This window comes from Perca fluviatilis, chromosome 2, assembly GCF_010015445.1.
Source record: "Perca fluviatilis chromosome 2, GENO_Pfluv_1.0, whole genome shotgun sequence".
NCBI classification, from domain to species: domain Eukaryota; kingdom Metazoa; phylum Chordata; class Actinopteri; order Perciformes; family Percidae; genus Perca; species Perca fluviatilis.
Genome location: NC_053113.1, coordinates 20,427,516 through 20,451,637, shown reverse-complemented (window position 1 = coordinate 20,451,637; position 24,122 = coordinate 20,427,516). Strand labels below are relative to the sequence as shown.

Genomic DNA, 24,122 nt, shown 5'->3' with positions numbered 1-24,122 from the left:
CTTACTTAAGGACTAAATAATATATAATACCAAGTTCAATACCTACCTTTGGTGATTCTGTGTCGTTTCTATGTATTTAGCCTAATTTAAGCAAATCCATGGCTGTTTTGAAAATACAGAGCAGCACACATGAGGGACTTTGAGATTACTCTGCTGGAGTTGTTTGGTTTTTGAAACTGAAAACTTTATGAAACCACCACCATTCAAGTTAACCACAGTTGCTTTTCTTTGTGTCAGCCTTCTAAACCTGCAGATAGTGGATATTTGATACTAAAAGGTTGGATTTGTGGTTGGACAACACTTTAAACAAAGGTGCATTATGGATTTTTGGTTATTGAAGGCGACAAATGACAAACTGATTGTGTCCTCCTGATCTTGACTAAAGGCCACATTACTTGTACATGTACAGGGTAGAGCTGCTGTAGGAAAACTGCCTTGTCGACCAAATCAGTCTTGAAATGTGAAGGATCCAGACTCTGAATTGGAACAGAACTCATTATTTGGATCTTTATCAGCTATGCATTAGTTATATCTACAAGACTATTAGTACTACTTCTCTTTCCAACCTCATGCTTAATCCTGCATGCCCTTTCAACAAAATAACACTTTACTATTAAACATGTTAATGAATCAAAAACAATGTAGATATAGATAACTGTGCCCCTGGCATTTACACTGAAATCTGTGCATAAAAACCTGTCTGAAAAAGTCACAAAATAGTTGTTACGCTTGGTTGAGGTGGAAAGGATCTATAAAAGCAGAATGTATGAAAGTGCAATGGAAAAGGCTTAGGTGTAACTTAAACGTCCACTGAAGCTTATGCTCCATTAAAGGGGCGAAAAATGGTAACTACAAAAACATCATGTGCACACTGATGAGGAGCCTGTAACGTTCCTCAAATATTACATAAAACAGACATAAATGCCATATTTCCATCATGTTTTTCATACTTCATTCGCATTTTCTTTTGCCAAATTTCTGGAATGTACATATTAATTGACCAAGAATGTGCGGATGCACAAATTTGACTGTGCCAACGGTGAATGTAACACACAAGAGAGTACTGTTTTAGCTTCTTGGATTACAAGCTATGTCATAGCTTGTACATGAAGGTGGTGAAGATCCCTTGGGTGCTGTATGGTGCTGTACCCAGAGGCCCCAGGCTTGTCATTCCTTTGCTGTACACATTTACCCTGTAATTCACCCGAGAGAGAGAGAGAGAGAGAGAGAGAGAGATATTAATTTCTGTCAGGGGAGGTTTAGAGAGCAGATTCTCATTTAGACGATATTATTAGATGTGAAATAAGGCTATTATCCCAAGAAATGAAGCCCCTGAAGTTTCCCTTTAACATCTAATAAGCAATGGGTCATTCAAGCTTTTATGTTGGGTTGTTATTGACTTTTGTGGCTTGTGGCAATTCTGTCTCCCTTAATTATTTACTCTGCCCTTTAGCCTCCCTTCATTGCTTCTGTTTCTATAAACTATAAACTATGCAGATAAAACGTGTTTATGATGATGATGAAGACGATGAACGCGTAAGGAAAAAAGACTAAGATGACGAAGATGAAAAGATAAAAATAAATTTGACTTGGGAAGAAAAAGTGTGTCACAAGGGAGGACTAAAATGAGAAATCTCCAACAACTGCCTGCAATTACTGTGCCTTCTTGTCCATGGCCTCCTAATTAAGAGAACAGAGGGAGAATGCAGATTAGAGGGGAGGGCCTGGAGATAGGCCTGTGGCTCTCCAGTCCTCAGAGAGAATCTCATCCAGGGAATCAGTCTGTTTATACAAAACAATGGGAGGGTCTATATTATTCATCTCTGGTAGAGTGAGAAACAGAGGCAGCAAGAGAAAAAGGATAGAGCAAAACTTGAGTTGGGGGGAAAAAAAAAAAAAAAAAAAAAAAAAAAAAAAAAAAAAAAAAAAAAAAAAAAAAAAAAAAGAGAGAGAAGATATGGAGGCACACCAGACTGCTAAGGAAAAGAACAATTTAGATTTGTGCACGTATGTGCGTGTTTTTACTCTCTTCCTAAGGGCCTTTTTACATTTGTGATTTTGGTAAAGCTTATTGAGAAATTCTTTTGTGGATTTTCAGCAATTTTACCCACTTACTCATGGGTTAAATCCTTCTCAGCACAGACACTCAACCTTTCCAACTGCCAATCACATGCAATTTGAGTTAGCCTTTTTGCTTCTAATGGCGCTGCTGCGCTGTAACAACTTGGCAAAAAAATAACAATGCTGTAAGAAGATGCTTGCTGTGTTTGCTTCCACGACGTGTTACATCTTTGGAGGTTGGTAGAAATAGGATTGTGTTTTCTCACATCAGACATTTATCTTTGCCACATAACAGTTGTTAATGATTTGACAATAAATGATAAAAAATGTTTTCACATAACTGTTTCTTGCCATTGGCACCATTATCAGTAAATGACTGCAGTGTACGTGCAGACTAAAAAAAGACAACAATCTGATCTGGCAGGTATTTGACCTACTTGTTTGATTCCCCTCCTTTGAAGAAACAGCTTAGCTATATAAGAAGCACATCAGTTGCATTTCCAAAGCTGTGCCTCTGGCTGCTCGAGATCGATACATAAATCAGTCTCAGCAGGGGGTTCCTATAAAAGAAAACTATACTTTACGAGATTTGCACTTTGAATATGTTCATGTCATGAACATGGAGTTACCAAGGAACATTTCCGGGTTTACTGTACATGCTTCAGGAATATATGAAGGGAACACAAGGGCGTTGGATTTTTATGCAGATTTTTGTTTCAGATGTTGGTCTGTATTTAATTTAGACTCCAGGCAAATACAGCTGAATTATAGGATCTGCTAGGAATGCATTCATATTTGGCTGCTCTCTTGATAGCGAGGGTTGTGCAATATACTGTAATTTCAGACCGTCATCACCCAGAAAACGCCCATTGTGCAAGAAACTCATAACGACCCCTATTCACATTTGCTATTATTTGGCAATGCAGGAGCAAACGAGGAATTGAGGTGACAAAGTATTAGAACGCAAAATTCCACATAAGGATACAGGTTGTGGTGGTACGAAAATGTATGCACAGCGTTACGTGTGATATCTTATGAAAATAGGCGGCCGCCGGCTGGTCACATGTCAGCTCCCTGAGATGTTGTCGAATCAGTGACCGTTGCTAGTTGAGTTTACCCAACAGTAGGTTACTGGTAGGCGGCTACAGAGCTCTGTGATATGTCGCTGTATCAGTGGCAGTTGCTAGTTTACCTGATAAGAGGTGACTCTGAGCCAGGTAAAGGGCACTGTGAGCTGCCGGTTTTGGCAGACATTACAGTTAAGTTTAGGCGAACAAAAACTGAGCGTCATGTGGCGACAACATTTTAGTTTAGGCAAAAAACGACTAGTTAAGTTTAGGAAAAAGATTGTGATTTGGATTAAAACACTCCCAAGGAACATGCATTTCCGGTGTGAAAGTCTTGTTTTCCCCAGGAAGCGAACTCCACTCCGACCCATCCATCCAAACCTCATCCCTACGCGTTCCACAGCGTTTTTATACAGTGGCAGTCACTGTGGTGGATACAGCAAAAAATATGTGGAATGCTTACAAATTACAGTGCCTTACTTTAGGTAGCTTTTTGTACGAATGGTTAATGAGAACAGCCTGCGCAGTTATGTCCTTATTTTAGTTGTTTCACCTACATTTTTAAGCCAGTCCCTGATGATTTCATAACCCTAAATATGTTTGTTGCCTAAACTTAACAGGTTCCACTTCACAATGTTAACTATGTGTTTAAAATATCGGCCGTTGCATTCAATAGATTGGTCACATGATTAAAACCAGCACCGGGGTCATGTGTCACGGTCACATGTTAAAAATGCCCACCGTGCGGCAGTAAATGGAACGGTCATATATGTCATTTTGGTATGAGGATGTGTTGTAAAAATGTATATGAAGCTCAAATATGGGCCGTTTTATGAAAATTGAGGCTAATTGCAAATTTGGTAAGACGTGTCGGACTTTAGGAGCTCCACACAGTCTGACGAGAAAGCGGCAACCTCCATACCCAGTGAAAGTCACCGTTTCTCGGTTAGTGGACGACCGGGGCTCGGGGCTCCGCGGAGCTCCAGAGCTGGCCAGCTGCCCAAACTTTTAGAGTATATTTACAGTTTGAATTTCGTCACGCCAATTATATAACAGCTACCCCAAGGTCTTATAAAGCTAACAATGTTGTCCGATTTCAATTTAAGGCATTTTTGTGAACATGAGGGGTCTCTTTAGGAGGAGCTGCAAGCTAGGTTATGTGTCCCATTTAATCCTATGGGAAAAGATCGTTGCTACACTTTCGGCATGACTGTCTTATATTTACAGTTTGAATTTCGTCACAACATGTATATCACAGCTACCCAAAATTCCTAACAAAGGCATTCAATTTAATGCATTTTTGTGAATTTTAGAGGCCCTGGAGCTCTGTCAGGGCAGCGGCGTTTGGTAGTCCACTAACCCAGAAGACTTTGCGCAAGTATCGAGCACCGTGGGCTGCCAGCCGTGACGGAGCTCCATCTACCTCACAGCAGGCCGGTTTAGCCATCAGTTTTCATAAAACAGTCCATATTTGACTTCTACATAGTTGATTTCTCGCATAAAAAAGTCTCAGAATTGAATTTTGTGGTAAAATAGCAGATGAACAATGTATACAATTTCTGAGATCTGCCCGACCTATTCAGAAGACTAAGCTGACCTCAGATCAGTGGTGTAACCTATGTAAATGTTTGGGCGTGACAAAGGTAGAGACTAGAGCCAAATGAGGAGGAGCTCGTTGAGATTCGCCCGTTTTTAGAGGCAGTTTCAAATTGTGAGATTTGCAGAGGAAAGAGGTGTCAATGTGATTTTGAGGTTCTATGTATGTACTACTTACCCACTAAACTGTCGTTATTCAACTATGACAAGGTAAAATCGGTTTTGCATTCTATCACCCCTTTAAGGCCAAAGAAAGAACTGTGCCGTTTTTGGTGTACATAGCGCCACCATGTGATCACATGTAAAGCACTTCACAATTTTGGCATAGAAAAACTTATTTCAGCCCAACATATCATTTTTAACCTTCACCATGGAGGATCCTGAAAAATGCAATTATTATTTTAATTAATTACGGTCTGGATATCTATCGCCATGTAGGGTTTGATGTAAAATAATGTAATTATTTTTTATTACCACACAAAAACATTAAAAGGATTGTGCAGCTTTGGTGTAGTTCTGGTTGATGGTATAGATTGTATACTGTGTTTGTATAATGTTTTGGCAGCATTCTAGTTAAAATGTTTTTTGTTAATTGGCCACATCTACTGCCGTTCATTTAGGTCCAACATCTCAGTGGGATAACTCTGTCCAAACGATCTGTATTTTATATTGCAGTATTACAACCATAATGTAATTCTGACGAGCTTGTGTCAAAATCTCTGAAATACCCCTTCAAATTTACAAAATGTAATTAAAAGAATAAATCTGTGCATGAATGAGGCAATTTCACACCATTGCTTTTAATTTATGTACACAGTCCTCAGAGTCATTTGGTGTGTGCTCATACTTTGAAAGTCTTAATTAGTCATCCATCACTTCTTGAAAGGCATCCCATAATTTAGCAGATGGGTTATACAGAGAAACAACAACTTAGAGCATGGACTTACTCTCACATAGACTCATACAGTTGCCTGGTATTCACAAGGACAAGTCCTTCGATCTATCAGACTGCACATCCTTGTACTTCTGCAAGGAATTCATCTTGTTACCCCGTAGGTTTTCACCTTCAACATTACTGCTGCGGCTAAACCAATCCTTCTCAGCATGGAGCCTCTCTACACCTGAACTCTCAAATAGAACTGAATAGCAAGAGGAGGGATGACCCTCAAGGGCCAACTCAAAGCAATTGTTTTGATTGAGGAATCTCAGGTCAAACGTTTGGCAATGTACAGATGTGGTGTGACTCACAGTATGATTGGCTTTCCTAACCATGGAGCCCTGGGGCATTTGCATTACCAGTTGAACCATAGATGCAATTGCTGTACCTTTTTATGATGGCAAAGGAGTGGTGACGCTGTCAAAGGCTGAGCTATGAGATACAAATACTTTTCACATCAAAATATGATGCTGTTTTTATGCTAATCCTTTTTGACTTACACTTACGGTGCCTTTTCATACAGTTAATCTACAGTATATTATGTGTTTAAGATTAATGCAATCTCATGCTCTAATAGGAATGTTATTCAGAGATTTTTGCTAACCATTGCATTTTGTGTTTCAACTATAAATTATATGAACCAACTCAAAGTCAGAAGCTATCGCTGAGCAAGAAACAAACAAAAATTTAAGTTGCATGATGGACCATGCCAACCCTATCTCCTAAAATCGTATGCTTCCATACAACAAAACTGCATTCTCAATTATGTTTTAAGGTTAACGTTTTTTTTCCAGCAACAGACGCACAATGTGAAACGGTTGCTGTTTTAAACACGTAGATACATTTTGAATTAAAACTACTTGTTAAGGTTCAGGCAACTAAACTACTTGTTTGGGTTTAGAAAATGTATAGAAATATGTAAAATCCTGTTTGTTTGACCCATCCATCCACACCGACCTCCTCTCTAGGTGGACTTTCGTGGACTTTGACATGTTTGTGATACCTCAGAGACATACGTAATCCAGGACAAAATACATTTCCCTCAAAGCGTAATGTAATGCAGTTGTTTTGGGAACATATTTTTTAAGAGACAGGGCTGATCATGCTGCTTACCGCTGGAACATTTTGTTGTTCGGAGAGTTGTGTGCAATTACAGCCAGGTCCATTATGGTCTTAAAAACACAAGACTAAAGAGCGAAAAGAGAAAAAAAATGCTCACTAAGGAAATGTTTGGCTTTACCTCTGCATGTCCAAGTTTGTGGCCCTTGCTGTTTGTAAGGCAGAATGAAATAATATTTTGGCAAAGCACATCAATAAATCGATCAAAAGTTTGAGTCAAAGAGGAAAAGAAATAGAAAACACAATACACATTGCTGTTTGTGAGATACAGATGCTCATTTTGTTTATTTCACATAACATACAATCATGTAGATATGATCATATTACACAGCACAGGTATAATTTGGCCTATAGATCTTGGGAACACGTAACACACAATCTACCGTCTTCAACAGGCAGTTGAGTAATCATATAAAACAGCATAGGTCTGCACAAAAATAACAACATCAGAACTGCAGTTCAATTAGACATCTGGTCACACACAAAACCACTCACAGGCCAGCTTAAACTTTGTCAAGGTTAAGCATTTATGCAAAGGAGCCTTGAAAGGTGGCTTTGGAGTGCTTTTATACTTAATGTGTCTTTTGAATTGTGTTTTGTGTGTGTTGTCTTGTGCAAGTTGGTGTTGGCAGTCTTTGCATAGTGTTACGCCAGTATAAACAGGCTTCTTTGGGAATGCAGAATAAGTTACTCTGATTTTAATCTCACCAAAAGCAGAGAAAAAGAAAACTTTGAAAGAAAACCCATAGGTGATTATTTGTCACTTTCATCTTTTGCCAAAAAGTTATTATAAATGCAGTATTCACCTGCCGCGTAGAATAAAGCCAGAGATTGTTCATTCACTTGTTTCACCCAGCTTGTGTGCTGGGAAGTTGGTGCTTTTAGCAAAAATATTTGCTGTTAAATTGAATACAGATTAAAATTCACTGAAGTGTTCACAACATGTTCCCTCTAAACTTTGAACTATCACTTTAGCACGTTGTCTACAGTGTAACACGCTTTGTGCCAAAGTTTTGCATTATTTTATTTTTCTGCTGACAGAGAAAGAGAGCAAGAGGCTTCAGGCCAAGGTGTGTGTGTGCGGGTGCATGCGCGTGCGTGCGTGTGTGTGTGTGTGTGTGTGTGCGCGCGCGTGTGTGTGTGCGCGTGCTTGTGCGTATTCATGTGCGTTAGTGGTGATACAGTATACTGCTGAGTACGTTGCTGGGTATCCTTTTTCCTGCGTATCATGCATTTTCCTGCCAAGACTCAGGTTTTGATAGGAATGCCTGGGAAATTATGCATGCACTAATTTTTTATAAAGAGAAGAAAACTCTGTTTTTATCTTTTGTCTCAGTGTTTTTGTCCTGTACACACACATGCACACACACTTACAGTAAGTGTGTGTGTGTGTGTGGGGGGGGGGGGGCATGTTTTGCTAATGCAGCCTATTCTAGTTTGATACAGAGCATATTTTGCTTGAAAGAGGAGACAAAAAATAAAAGGGGAATCTGAGGGGCGAGCCTGCCTCATTGATCTTCTATAGCTTCTATAGCAGAACTGAGTGCAATTTGTTTTCATGCAGATATTAGATGCACAATGGAGGTGGATGAAAAATCTGGATTCCATTATAGATCCTCCTCTTGTTGAAACTTTTCTATTGTTTGTGTTTCATACAACATCAGCATTGATCCAAGACCCAAAGATGGAGACTGCAAAATCCAAAGTGGTGTACAATATTACAATATTTAGGAACATACAACAATGAACACTTAGTTAATCAAAATGACTTACAGAACAAAATACAAGTAAAGTACAATGTCATTTTGTAATAGTTTTTTTTATTTTTTTTTTATTTATGCCTTCATTACTGGAAGGTGGACAAACTAACAGAGCATTTTACTAAATAAAATTGTATTTTCTCCTTTGTGTCTCCAGGGGACTTCTGCTCAGTCTAAGTCAGCAAATGGAGTTGAAAACTTAATTTCAGTCAGACAAAATTACTTCTCAATATATACCAACAGAAAAATCTATTAATTACATTTTATAACATTTTGTCAGAGTGAAAACAGTGGCCATCTGAACAAGGAAATGCACCAAAGTGAGCAGAGATGCTTCTGTTGCTGTGGCCGGGCAGCTGGTAGATTGTACTCCATTTTCCTTTTGCTGCTGTGAGGTTTGCTGTTGACCTTTACACTGGCACAATACGCTGCATGTTCCAAAATATTTGGTTTGCAACCAAATGAAGTGAAACATTTGGCTTTGATATAGCAGTATGGTGAGCAGCCAAAGTTTCTGAAATGTTTGCACAACCCGTTGCTCACTATATCAAATACAACAATAAGTCAGTTGTATGACTGATTGTGGGTTGTTTGTGTGCATGCTAAGACTGTGTTATTATTTTAGTATTTCTTCTCCTCCATGTTGTTTCCTCCTACTGTGACTTCCATCTGTGGACATTATTAAGTGAACAGACTTTGAGACACTGCGATTTACACTCAGTGTTATATCTGACAGCAGTTTAACAGCCGAGGTGAAATGCCGTATTTTATATATTTACTATCAGCCTAATTTATTAATGAATTCCGTTGTTTGCTTGTGTGTGCAGGTCATGATGGTGTGTGTGACATTATAAATGTTCCTCAAAGATGAGCCAAAATACATCTAAAACAAAAATGCAGTGTTTCAGAAACATTTTGGTTCAACTTGGCCAGCATACATAAGCCACATAAGATGTTGTACAACTATTTTTACAGGCTGACTAAAACAAACCATGATAAGTAAACTGATCTGGTGTAAAATCGATGGAAATGCCTGATGCACAGTCCATCAAGAAAGACTTGACATGAACACACTATGTTTTCTGTAAAACTTTTCAAATGAGAGTACAAGTGCCTGGATGACAAAACTGTGACAGAGAGCAACATTAACTGATGAAATATTGGCAGTGATGATGCATCCAGGTAATACTTATGAAATCCAGGTCATATAGGTATGGTGTTATAAAACAATGTGCAGCCATTGTCACTCTTGAAATTTATGGTTACATCTTCTTTATTGAAGAAGACTCCCAAAGGTGGAGGCAAGACTACAGTCAGCCTTACTGGCGTCATTCTCCAAAATCACATTGTTTTTCCTCAATCGCAAAGGGCCGACTTTGTGAGACAAACACCAGCAGCATGGTTCCTAAGTACGGTACACAGATGATGGATACATCCTTCATCACGTGCTGGCTGTAGCTTGAAGTAGACTGTAAAGCAAATTATTATAAACAGTTGCTATGCTCTATTCTTATACTGTATTCACATCAAAGAGCATGCATTTTGAAACAGCATGAAACTGGAATGCCTGTGTTATGAGATCATTAGTTATACTTATTAGCTATACAATTGCCACAGAAAAAGTATTTTGAACCAGTCCTTGTAGATTTTGTGTACAATATTAAATACTATTCTAATTGTAACAATAGTGGGGTAATGCAACCAAATTATGTCCCTGCTTCATTTCAACTAAAGGGCTATTCAGGAAAGTATTAAGAGCCAGTCAGGCTCTGAACCAACAAGGCGGGTGCTATGTCACAGACTAAAGGCTTGATTCGCTGATGCGTTTATTTAACATTTGAAAATGTTAATTGACCAAACATCTTAGGAACAGTATGTGTGAATTCAGTTAAAAGAGTGGATTTTCTGACTTTATATCAGAGTCATACATCTCTATTTCTTTCTGCTGTTCTGAGTTCTCCCTTTTTGATTGGCGAGACCATGTAGAGTCGCTCTGCTGGAGTTATTATGACTAATGAGATGGGGAGAAAGTCAGGGCACCTCATAATATGTATTAATAAAATCACTTTATAGTGGCTGCCCTTTGATGCAGACCTTGTGGAAAAAAATTACAAAAGGCAGAGTCACGTATTGCTAAAAAATATCAGAAACATTAGCGTAATTTACGATGCAGTGTGATCGCCTCAGTTGCCAAACACGAAGAAGCAAAGACATGATTTCTAGTTATATTGCATTAGTCGCTGGTGTGTTTCAATAAAATGGCTTCCTGGGGCGTTCCTTGCTATCACCTTCTTCTGAACTACAGTATACAGAGTTGAATAATAGATCATGTTCTGCTTTCCCTTCATAGAAGTTAATTCCCCTTATACTGTCATTGTTTTAGCATTCATCTGTCACAGACTGCCCTACTTGTTATAGAAGATACCAATTATTGTGTATTTATCATCACTATATTATGCATTAGCACTATTATCAAACAAAAAAAATCCTCTGTGGTACAGTAAAAGAAAATTAGGCATGTCACACAACTCACACCTGTCATTGTCCCTGAATTACACAATATAGACAAATGAGCTGTATATATTCTATAATAAAATAGTTTTACCTCAGTGGGTGTGTCATATTCTGTTTATTTGGCTGTAAACTATCTTAAGTGGATGGTGTTGAGAACTGTTTAATGTTAACAGCTAACATGTCACTGTTCCCTGAATGGGACACGTTACACATCTATTGTTGTATTTACTTACAGTATATTATGTATTTCTATTTTAGCACACTGCAGCAGAATGTATGACCAGTTCTGCTTTCTAAACCACAACACCAACTAACTGAGAGCATCCCACCTGCATGATAATAACCTCTCTGTCTTCCAGCACTCAGTTTGTTTGTGTGTGTTTTGTTTTTTGTGTGTGTGTGTGTGTGTGTGTGTGTGTGTGTGTGTGTGTGTGTGTGTGTGTGTGTGTGTGTGTGTGTGTGTGTGTGTGTGTGTGTGTGTGTGTGTGTGTGTGTGTGTGTGTGTGTGTGTGTTCTCCAGTGTGGGGTAGAGCGAGAGATCACTGGCCTTTTGTTAGGAACTGGTTAAAGCTGCTGTGTCCCTGGCCTCCCCTCCTCCATCTCTCTCTGCCATACAGGGAGGTTTTCTAATAATTACACACAATATTTATTTACACGCCACATTTATCAGATCACTGACTGACTGGTGAGAATTTCAAACTTAAAAAAAATAGCTAAAAGCCACATGGGAGCCATTCCTATATAAATCTGTATGCAGAGGAGCGTCTCTTCTCTCCTTTTCTGAGCCCAGTAGTCCCTTTTTAAGTGGTCTTAATGCATATGCATTTTCATAAACTGTGCAATCTCCAAGATAGCAAAAACCTGCAGAAGCTTTGGTAAAATGGTAACAGGCACTGATTATTAAAGGCCAAGTAGGGAGCAGCTCTGCAACCATCACTCCCTGAAAAGATTGTAGTGTTCCTTACTAACATCCAAACACACATATCAATTATGTCACTGTATTTCATTTTCATACATCTTTTCTCTGATCTAGCTGTAGCTGTAAAGCCGACATGTCACAGTAGGCTACATGGGGGCTGTAAAATTGGGGTTTATGTCTGATCTGGTGCTTAAAATCTGCTGATGCTGGAAATAAGGCTTAAACACACTGCCTTGCACTGGTTCACTCTGAACAATTGCATTATCTTTAGAGATAAGGGGTTGGGGTTGGTTGTTCATGCAACTTAACGCAATGTTAACATCATATTTAATCATTCTACTTTCAAGTCATATATGATCTCCTCAGCATGTCCTGTACTTGACTAGAATTAAAACTTTGTTATGTGTCTGATTCAAAATTATTAACCAAACACCTCTAGAGGCAAAACAAAAATGCACCGTGCAGTGCATGACAATGATTCACATTAGTATTAATGTATTTTCTGAATCAAATAAAATGCTAAGTGCACTGCCTTAATTGTTACTCTGCAGTTCATTAAGCACATCGTTGAATGAGCATTAGATCATGGCCTATTAAGCCGGTGCTTGATTGGCAAGTGAAATTAGAAGCTCACTCTGCATTCACATTTTTGTTTAAAAGGAAAGGTGCACACCTTCAAAACTTGGGTCCCTTCTTAGGTTGAAAGTCGATTTAATTGCCTACTGAGCTACAGCACCATGCCATGGCACCCGTGGCAGTCTAGACAAGAGATGATTACGTCTGGTTAAGCTATTCACAGCTGAGCTTCGCCCTGTTCATAGTCAACAGAGTGTTAGCACTCTTTTTCTCTCTCCTTTTCCACTTAATTAATTTTAGCTGTAAATGGGAAGTATGTAACATGGTCAGAATAAGGAGAACATAATATTTCATGCATATAATGTTTAAAAAAAAAGTGTTTCAAGAGTCCTTGATGTGATTACAATGTGAAAATCCTAAAATGTACACACATTTTCTTTTTTAGGACAGGTTTTACTGCTTACTACCTAACAGCATATTGAACTTATGTAATTCTCCCCCTTACTAAATCATAACTAAGTACAGAAAGTCTCACTGCTCTACATAACAGGATACCTGTGAGCATACAGTTTGTTTGAAGACTAATGATAACATGATGCTGCAGTGATTGGAACTGATAAATTGTCTGTTCTGCTTGGCTTACCCTCCAGGGTGGTAGTACAAGAGGGATACTGCTCCTCAGAATATTCCTGCACACTTGTTTATTTATTCCTTTTTTGTTTTTACTTCTTTCGCTAGTCTTCCTCTTTTTGTTTTTACTTCTTTCGCTAGTATTCCTCAGTCCTCACTTAGTTGTGTATCACTGAAAGGGACCTCAGGTGGTGCTGTTGTCCTGACAACCAATAAGGGGAGCATCACAGCCAGACGGCTGGATAATCTGAGAGAGAGAGAGAGAGAGAGAGAGAGAGAGAGAGAGAGAGAGAGAGAGAGAGAGAGAGAGAGAGAGAGAGAGAGAGAGAGAGGACTGATCAGAAGCCTGCCTCTCTCCATCGCAGTTGCTGGCTGTGCCGTTCCTTTACGCAGAGAGCATTACGCATCACTGGACAACATTGCACGTTTTCGTCCCAAAGATCTTTAAGGAAACACATATCACCCATCCGTTCAGCACTGCTTTGGACATAAAAGGCATCCCGCGTTTTCCGAGAAGTCTGGACAACTACTACTCTTCCTCCCCCCCTTTTTTAACCCTTGGATCTAGAGCTCCCTAAAAGCGCGCTCCTGTGCTTTTAAAATGCAAGTCGGGCGCAAATCGTGTTGGAGGCAATTGCAGGCTTCTTTTTTCAGACTGCTGTGTCTTATACCCACAGGATTCCCCGTCCGGAGTGTGGATATGCAGCGGGCCACCGACAACATCACCATCCGCCAGGGCGACACGGCGATTATAAGGTAAGAGAGTCATCTTCCAACTTTCCTCTCCTACCGTCTCCCTCCGAATGCACAGCAGCATCCTCCCCCGCGACAGCTGCATGATGCAGATCGCAGTAGCCTACCAAAGGGTATCGTTTATTGGACTCCGTTAATTTGTCGTAAGGAAGATATAGACTACATATTTTGTTGTTTCGGTTTTCTCTGCGGTTAACTTATATTTTCCGCAAGATTACACAGAAGTAACGGAGGTGGTAAGTGTTCGGATGACAGTTAATTTGCTTACGTTTCCAACTTTTATCTCACCAACCAGTCCTGACAAAAATGTGCCATATGTCATCCTTTTATGGGGGGATTTATACTTATGCCTTCGCTGACATATGGCGCACAGAGCACCGAAGCTGTGGTCACCCAGGCTCCCTGTTTTGTTTGACTTAATTCAAGAACAGCTTAATAATGCGAAGTGCGTCACTGTGTCCGGAGTTGCTGTTTGTGAGTGGATTACTTGCAAATACAGGGATCGAGACACTGATAAGAGGATGATGCGAGTAGACAGAGAACTGCGCAGTCTTGTTGAGATTTTACGAATCACTGATGGATGTTGAGAAAAGATGAATTGCAGCCTGTAGGGGACAAGTAGTTAGGTGAAGTACCATCAGAGTCAGAAAGATGTTAATTTAACCTCATTGCTGCACATCCCTGTTTGCTGCCCCATGAAGCTCCAGTCTCTAAATCTAGTTTTGTCTGTTACCGTTTTTGTGTCCAATAGCCTCACATCCAACTTAATCACTTCCTAGACAATGCAAGCTGTCAACTCTATGCTATTGTGATGCTTCTGGGCAGATGTCAGTTTTCACGTGATCTGAGCCATGTGTTTGTGGCAGGCTGCAAGGGGATTTAGATTTTGTTGGTTTTTATAAACAAGGCTCTTTGCCATCCCTCCAGCCTCAGTCGCCTGCCCCCATGCACTGTAGGGAAGACCAGTGGTATAATAGGCTGCACACAGAACACTCAATCGCATTGATTTTCCCTCTCCCTCACTCTTTCTCTGTCCTCTCCCTACTTTCATGCTTTATTTACAGTACTACCGCCCAGTCTTGCCTAATGAGTGTGAGAATATAGAATGCAAAGGATAGACCTTTAACACAGCCAGTCAGAAAAGCCTGCAGACAGACAGACACACAAGCACGTTTCCTCACATGTGCCCTGAGCTTATATAGGTACACGCACACACACACACACACACACACACACACACACACACACACACACACACACACACACACACACACACACACACACACACACACACACACACACACACACACACACACACAGACACACACACAAGAAATAATTCCCTTTAATAGATTCCTTTTTGCAACCTGGTGCCATCCATTCAGATACCTGCTGATCAAATGAATCAATTGACTTAGTTACTGTTGAACTCACAAAGGGTCACAGCTATTTGTTTCACTTTTCCAAATCCAATTGACTGCGTCTTTGCTATATTCAGCTGTTTAGTCACCCAGTCAGTCTATCTCCTTTAGAGGTGGTGGCAGGCTTTTGCACTCAGCCAAAGCCAAATTAGATTCTCTTTTCCGAGAAAACACTTGCATCCTAAGTCCGCTGTTTTAACCATAATCTCTGATAAACGATCCTTGAATAATTGTCTATGGTAATCACTCAGGGAGCGTCATAATTAATTTGATGTTTATAATGTATGTTGTTGGCTTTAGCGATCAGTCTTATTTATTGTCAGTCAGGCAACGATAAACTGCAACTCAGACCCCTGTGGCTCCATTGAAAAACACAACCATTTTTCACACCCAGTTTCCACCTGACAAATTGGATATGGGGGTGGTTGGGGGAGGGAGAGGAAAAGAAGAAAAAAAAACATAAGGGCTAAAATGCGAGAACTTTGAGCAGGGGTGGGAGGCCGTTGGCTCGTAATTTGTCAAGCTACACAGTGTATCTGAGCCCATAAGCTGGGTTTTGTGAAGGCTGAGGGGATATTGGTTACCTGGGGGCGTAATAAGGCCCGTGCTCCTTTAGTGGAGCCTGTGGCTGCAGTCATGACATTCATGGCACCAGAGGAGAGATGCTGGAGCAGAGAAACAGTGTGTGGCCAAACAACCGCTGTGACAGAACGCACAGCAGCAGGCCTCGCAACTGAAATGAGAAAGGAAATGCATTTTTACCAGGGGCCTAGAACTGTGTCATGTGTCAAGTATTTTTTCTTTATGCTTACGACTTACAGATTTGCAACACTATTGTGGCTCACTGTGAAAGCCTGTACCAAAGGTACATATTTAAGCTTTATAATGGCAATGGATTAACTGTGGAACTAATGGAACTTTTGTGGCATGGAGTAAGTGTGTAGGTGTTTAATTTTCTTCATTTTATGGATTGATTTTGCAATGCATTACAGATCATAGTGTAAATACTCTAGATTTTGATCAGGATTGATTATTATATAAACATTCCATTCAAACATCTGCCAATTGTTGTGACAGGTTTGCCTACTGTAGATGAGATTGGCTTTTCTTTCAGCATGTGGTGACACAACACTTTGTTCACAGAATCTAATTTCCTCTCAGACTTCAATTAAAAGTGAACATAAACTAAATATTGACATATATCTCCAGCAACTGTGGGTGCCTATAGGGAACACAGCATAGGATCTTAATTGATTTTCACTATCTTTTCTTCTGTCTGATAAGACTGAGATCCACTGGTAGCACAGTCTCCTTTAAGTCAGCGTCACTGTAGATGTAAACATTTAGCTCTTCTTAAACTTTAACCTCTTTTGCCTAAGCAGGTCACCAAGGGGTTAATTTTAAGAGATTATGCTGTTGAAGACAGCCAGGATGTTGGACTGTCTCAGATTAACATTTCCACACCAGCATTTGTAATGTGGAGTGAATTAGTCCTAAAGTGTGTGGGTTAAAGCTCTAGTAACAACAACCATATTGGTGGTTTTGTAATATAATTTCTTTGAATCTTTAGTTGGTCTTGTGTAACATGCTTTACTCAGAACAATGTATGCATGCTGCATCCTAAATTGTTTACTATTTTAATGATCTGGTGGCTCTGTGTTGAGTTCAAAGATTACCGACTATCTGGGTCTTACATTTGTCCCCAAGCTGTCTTTTTACTCTAAAGGGGGACTTTTCTTTGAAAAATTGTATCTTCTTGAAGTGACATTTGCCCCTGGAAAGTGTGAACATTAATCCCAGCATATTAAATCTAGGCCTGTATCACAACATCTTATTTCAGATCTAGATGATTTAGGTCGCTGAAAAACATCCCATATTTCAGAGCCCCCTTCTATGGTGACGTAGCCTGTTTTTTGTTTTTTTCCAAGGATGATGCCAACAAGTGAAATCAATCTATTCTCATCATCTGCAAGTCACAATATGAATCTGAGGAAAGGAAAAATAAAAGTTTCTTCACATTTTCTTTAAGCCATATCTGAGTCACAATAGTTTACTTTTTAATTTATTTATTTTTAGTCCCAATTATGTAGTTGCCTTAAGGGGTACGGTTGCAATGTCAGGCGAAGCCCTGATAATTGACAATTGCTTATTAAAGCATTAATGACACAGTCTTTGTGATTGCTCTCCTCTGGGTCAATTATCTGCTCTTTGACAATACACTCTGCCTGGCTTGTTAATTTCAAGAAAGATGATTCTGCACTTGTGCTTTGCCCCAGATGATCATTGTCAAGACTTACCCCAGAATTCTGCCTTTAATTTGAGTTAGATTCAGCCAGATATTATGTTTGTGAAATCTACTAGAGGTTCAGACACTACATAAGGCATGGTGTTAGTCTAATTCAAACTGCGATACAATTCACAATGCCGGAGAATACAGTTATTTTCATTTGCATTATTAAAACCTCAACTATTGAATTCTGATGACTGATGCATCTTAGAGTGCTGCTATGTGCATCAGCCAACCTTCAAAGAACTGCACTTTTCCAAAGTGGAAATAAAGACTGTCCAGTTATTAGAAATTATCTGACAGTCCCAGCAGCTGATCATTTATTTCCACAGTACACTTGGTGTCAACCCGACAGCACAAACAAATAAATAATTCATTTTGTTTTGGTCATAATTTTTGGTTGGCTATTAACTATTACATATGACCACCAAGTATCTCCAGGAATCAATTGTTGGGACAATTTGTGAATTGCATCATCCTGTACCAATGTAGGAAAGAGAATGGCCTTGGCATTGGATTTATGTAGTGAGACTAACTCCGGATTTCCACAGGATGCAGAATGGCTGCGGACCGGCTCCGCTGCGTGTCTGCTGCGTGCTCTGCCGTCCGTCAATACCCACCAGGTCCTGATTTGTTGCGGCACGGCTGCGGCCGTGACTGACAGCTGTAGTCACGAGGACCCACAAGTTCTCGCGAATTCACATAGAATAGAACCACAAAATCAACAACAGTTTGTTTCCATCTAGAGGAGTAGAGGGGAAACAACTGTGTACTGTGTTTTCAAGGTGTAGTGCAGAGAAATATGATCCGCCGTAAGCACGGTTTATTTTATTTAGAAAATTAACCAGATGTTTATTTTGTTTCTGTGCTCGACTTCCTGTCCCGCACTATCTGCCGTGTGCTTAATTGCTGCGGAGCTCTCCGGCGTCCGGCAAAAATAGAATCTCTGCGTATCTGCTCCAGACCGCCGGAGCTGTGACGGAGTCGGAACACAGCCGTTATGCAGCCAGTGGAAATAGACACATTGACTTTAATGGAAACCTAATGACTCCGCCGCCGTTTCGGAGCCGTTCCGCATCTAGTGGAAATCCGGGGTAAGGGTGTCAAGACGATGGATGGGCATGTAGCATGTCTGACTTCATGCTGCCCTCTGACAGATCAACAATAATGACCCTTGTAACTGGAACATGAACTTTCTCCAGCCGGTTCAGTGTTGGGCAGTCTTCTTTGCTTCCTTCCAGGATGATATTGTTTCCTCGAGTTTTGCCTCCACAGACCTTCTCCAGCTGTTCCTGGGTCTTTCTGGCTTTCTTTTCCCTTGTGTGTTCCAGGTGAAGGCCTGTCTGGTCATGCTGGAGAGTGGTTTCCTCAAATCTTGATAACTCCCTTACCTTAACCATAATTTACATGTGAGAATATTGCATAAGTAACTTAATTTTTTACTTCAAAGTTATAAAAAAAACAAAAAACATAACCATCCAACATCAACATTTTGTCTGGCAACAGGGCATGCGTTACTTGTTGGTAAAATGTAAGCTTCACACCCCAAAATATGTGTATCACTGCCATTTATTTAACATACTAGATAACAGCAAAACGACAGGCGAAAAGGGGAAAAGTGGGAGAAAAAGAAGACACTGTCTGACTATTTTTACAAAGAAGAGTTTGATTAAGGTGGCAGCTAGTGCTACCTGGTACAGTAACATATTGTGACTTCAGTTTGTGAGGCTCCGTGAGACTAATGTGTTGATAAGTATAATCAATTAAAAAGTTTAAAACAGTTAAGTCTATCTGAAAATGTGCCCAAATGTGTCTCTGTGTGTGTGTGTGTGTGTGTGTGTGTGTGTGTGTGTGTGTGTGTGTACCACCATTACATAAAACTGACCTGTAATCAAAATTGCTTGCTGTCACATTAAGTTATGATTAATTTTCACAGACAATACAATGATTTGGTAGGGTGATACTGTGGGCAAGACAGTCCAGGCAGTATTCCAAGTGGAGGGTGGAAAACAGGAATAACAGATCAATTTCTGGATTTCCGGGCAGAGGGCAACAGTACAACATAATTTGGGATGTCCAGCCCCCGGGGGCGGAGGGGGGGGGGGTCTATATTTCTCTGTACAGCTCATCACATTGGACTGCTGCCTGTGTTTTTTTACGGTTTAGAGCCTCCCTAGGCATTCCTCAGATGCTCTATCTCTTCATCACTCTCGCTCCCTCTTTCTTTCTCTCTGCCAGCATTCAATTGTCCAGCTGTGCTGTCTTAACCCAATTTACAGAGTGAACATGAAATCAGATGAGGGGAAAAGAGGAAAAAAGTGAGCTTCTTTATGAGCAGGATAAAGGGAAAAAAATGATAAAAGGGAAGAATGGCGGTTTCCGAGAGAGAGAGAGATGGACAAACATAGGGAAGAGAGAAGAGTATGATGAGTAGAATTAGAGTGGGATGGAGGGGTAGGTCAGGGACACAGTATTAGTACAATCAGCACAATAATCCCTTCTGTTCCAGCCTGGGCCGGCGTAGGTTTTCAAATCAATTTCATTTTCACTCATGATGCTACAGTGGGAGAGCTGAGTGGCTGCCAGTTGGGTCATTATCGTCTTGTCCCTATTTTGGCTTGGGACGGAGCAGAGGTGAGGCGGAAAGCTTTGGGGGCATGGGTTTTGGTTGATATTTTGCCAATTCTGCAAAGTTTTGTGAAGGCTTTTGGAACAGCTCTGAGTCATCACAAGTTCCAGAGGCTTTCATCTTGGTCAGTAGGATCTGAATAATGGCCCTGCAGAGACAGTGTGAAGTCTTTTGACATGGCAGATGAACCGAGTTCTGACGCTCTCATCTGAAGCACACAGCCCAATACAGTTCACTGAGCTGCCTGGGACTCTTTCAAAGGCTGCCAACCAGATATGCTTTCAGACTGTAGTTTGATGTTTGCTGCTTCATCCTCAGAAAACATACCAGGACACTTTGAGCTCTTCATTATGTGTTTTTGGAACCCAGACCTGAAATGTTTTCTTTTTGTTACAAGTGAATATTAAAGCAGTGCTTCTACCTAAAAGCAATTCCACTCCATTTCCCCCTTTACCTAGGCTTTTGTTAGACAGTACAGACTGTCTCTAAGTGCATATTTAAACTACTCCGCAATCGCTCACAGCCTCTGGATACCTATAGGCGATGGCTGTAGAAGTAGAGTGGAAGAGTATACTTATTGCTCTCAGAAAACCTCAAAATGTCAGTGCTAGGGAGCCGCAGTAGATGTAGTATAAAAAAGGGTAGATAGTCTCAAAGTGCACTTGTAAAGTAATTACTAGCCCTGCTATAATGTACTGTGTTGTATAGAAACACCTTGTGTATGTCTTCCCACTGTAGTCCTGGCCTGCTGTACTTCATGATTACAGCTCAGCTAGTCTCGCTTTGCCAGACCTTTCTCCACAGCGCTGCGGAGGAGGGTCTGGCTAATCCATACAGCATTCCGGAATGGGAGACAAACGTGCTCTGGTTTATTGGCATGTCTTTAAACCAATCACAATCGTCTTGAGTGGCGCAAAGCACTGCATGGAGCCCCGGTGCCGCGGCAAAATAGCCTCTAGAAGGAACTTGTTTTGGTGGAACATAATTGGAACAAACGTTACGTGGAACAAAGCGTAAGGTAAAGGACACCCGCCAGAAAAGAAGGACATACGGAGGAATTTCCGGCGACAACGGAGCAATCCCGGAAGTGGAAGGTTGTGGATATAGAATACATCTCTGCTAACCCATTATCATTCTAATTACTTGTGTGCTATCATGATTAATTCCAAAATCAGTACAACTGCTTAAAAGCACAAGTGCTTCACTTTGACTGCCATTGGCCAACCACTTTGGAACAATTTTGCTGTTAAACTAGAACAAAGCAGGAATTTGAATTAAAATTTAAACATTTCACAAACACCCCTGTGTCTCCAAATTAGTGAATGAACCCAGGTTGAGCTCAGTTCAGCTGGAACTGTGGAAGCAGGTTAAATACATTTTAATCTATCAGTCAGTCAGGATGAATTCAAATTAAAGCTGAAACATGTGGGTTTTTAGCTGGGATGACTCCCGTCCCTGCAGCTGTAAATCCACATGGCTTTAAAGCAGATTAGAGGCCTGCAGTAAGTATAGCCCTGGATGAGCACACTCATTGTTTACCTCCCATCTCTTCCAAGATCAGCAAAAATCTGCTCACTGACCCACTGACACAAACTGTACAAGATGGCGTCACGCTGCGATGATAGATGTGGATTCAGAGTAGTGACGATGTCGTCATTGGATGAAGGTGTACACTTAGGCAAACCTGCAGCATAGCCGGATACCATAGCTGTTTATATACACGTCTCAATTACTGTGCTTGAGAGGTTTACGACATCGAACACAAGATAGTCAGCAATTTGTGGTTGCTTTGCTGACAAAGCAGCTACAAGTGCCATGTCAGCCAAGGCTGTCTGTATTTTTCTAACTTTGAATTCCTAGTAATATAAAGGTAGTTTTTCTATACTAAATGATAATTTTTTTTTTTTTTTACCAAATTATTATTTCTAAATGAATCGAGCTTTCTACTTCTTTAGGTTTCCACACCTTGTCATAATGAAGTGTGTGTCCCTTTTAAGCCTTCACAATGCTACACTTTGTCACAGTAACTTTTACAGTAATGAGTGGCCAGGTCGTGTTGGACACTTCTGTAAGCTTTCATACCGTACCATGGGAGACCAGCTTCTCACTGAACACAAAAATGACTCAGTTCAACAAGAATAATTTGTTCTCTTTAGCCAAGCACTAATGATGATTATTACCTATGCATGTTGTATGTTGTATTAAGGGTTATTAAGTTATTAAGGTTTGTCAACTTTGATAGTGAGGTGTTTGTTATCTCCAGGAAATGGTTTGGTATTGTTTGGTATGATACGGCATGTTGCTATTGCAATTAAGCAAGAAATAGCTTTGGGCTTTATTTAAATATTATGATTTCATAACAGGGTGAAGGCTGCAGTTGCAAAGCAAATTGCCAAACATGTTTGAAATATCTAAATATAATAGAATTTACTAAGCATTTAGTACGAACAAAAAAGAAGAGCAGCACACTCTGGAACCCATGATTAATTATGATATTTATGTTAAATTTTGATTAGAAAAAATAAAAGGAAAGATATAAAAGTTGAAATATTAGAGAATAAAATAAGTTGTTCCTAGGCTCATTAGTCCAAATTACTTTGGAAACAATAGTAGAAAATAGCCAGGTTCTGGGGATGGTGGCAACTTCTCTTACTGAAAAAAAACAAGTACCTATGGTTGTGAAGAACTGCTTATTTATATGGAGTCTGCCATATTGTTTAATGCATGCATTTAATGTGGAAAACAGTCTAAAAAAGTGTATTTGATGCATTCTACATTTCAGTCCACTGCTTATGTTGAAAGACAACTCTTTGAAATTATAGGTGTTTTCATCTATCTAATAAATCGGGAAGCCTCTGTATGTATGTGTGTGTGTGTGTGTGTCTGTGTGTGTGTGTGTGTCTTTGAAATATCTCATGAACCATTCATACTAGTACTCAAACATCGACATAATAATTTTGAGATGGATTTGAATGAAGAAGCATGCATTGTTTAGAATCACTGTGTTAAGTGGGTTTGCAGCTGCTTACTAATATTTTGCATTGCATGTAATGTACTGTACAGTGAAATGTTGAGTGCACCCCTGGGGAAACTGTTTTAATTTGTTTCAAAGTCATGCTGTAAGTGGCCTTAATGGCAACATGTTTTGATCTGTTATCGTACAGGTTTTACTTTCCATGTCAAAAGAAAGAAATATGAAAAGGCCACTGTGGTAAAGGTGTAGGAGATTAATTAGAGTTTCTCTCTTGAGCATTTGGCATTTGAGGAAATGGGGATGACTTCATGGCCTACTTGCTCTGCGCTCCCCTCTGATTTGTGTAGCATAAATGTGTCAGATGTAAAAAAAATAAAAAAAAATAACTTTAACTGTGACACTTTTTCAAATTATACAGTGTGGCATCATTAGATGTAATGTTTCAGCATTAGCATTAACAGGCAGGAAAAAATAAAAATAAATCAGCATTGCATGTCTCATTTGCCATTAATTATTCTCTTTCAATTAAATGTAATCTTCTACCCAATGGAACAACATTGTTTTCAATTACTGCAATCTCACTCAGGTCTCTGTATGGTGCCTGATTACCTCCAATTATATTAGGTACCTCAGTGAGTAGTTCAGGTATTGATTACTGTTAGTCCCCCATTCATAAACCTTCCTTTTTTAAATGTACCATTGACCCTCAACAAAGCCTTTTTTTCAGCTGACACCTATGGGCTTGCAGAGAGCTCATTCTGGCCCAGGAGTACATTGCAGGCTTGACTAATTCATTATTACCTGATGTTCAGCACTTCAACTACATTAGCTAAAGCACTATGGTGCACTCACATTTAAAGGCTGTTTGTGTATAAAGGC

General features: G+C 39.9%; 1 protein-coding gene across 3 annotated transcripts in view; it reads left to right on the top strand.

Annotated features, from left to right (window-relative positions):
- LOC120574226 (limbic system associated membrane protein) overlaps positions 1–24,122 on the top strand; it is a 723,149-nt gene that overhangs the window by 497,342 nt on the left and 201,685 nt on the right. For 2 of the 3 annotated variants that reach the window (XM_039824481.1, XM_039824474.1), the window contains exon 2: positions 13,857–13,935. In XM_039824481.1, the coding sequence (XP_039680415.1) occupies positions 13,857–13,935 (79 nt within the window). Of the gene's footprint in view, positions 1–13,507; positions 13,936–24,122 lie in introns of those variants that run through there. The other variant, XM_039824468.1, reaches the window with a different exon arrangement.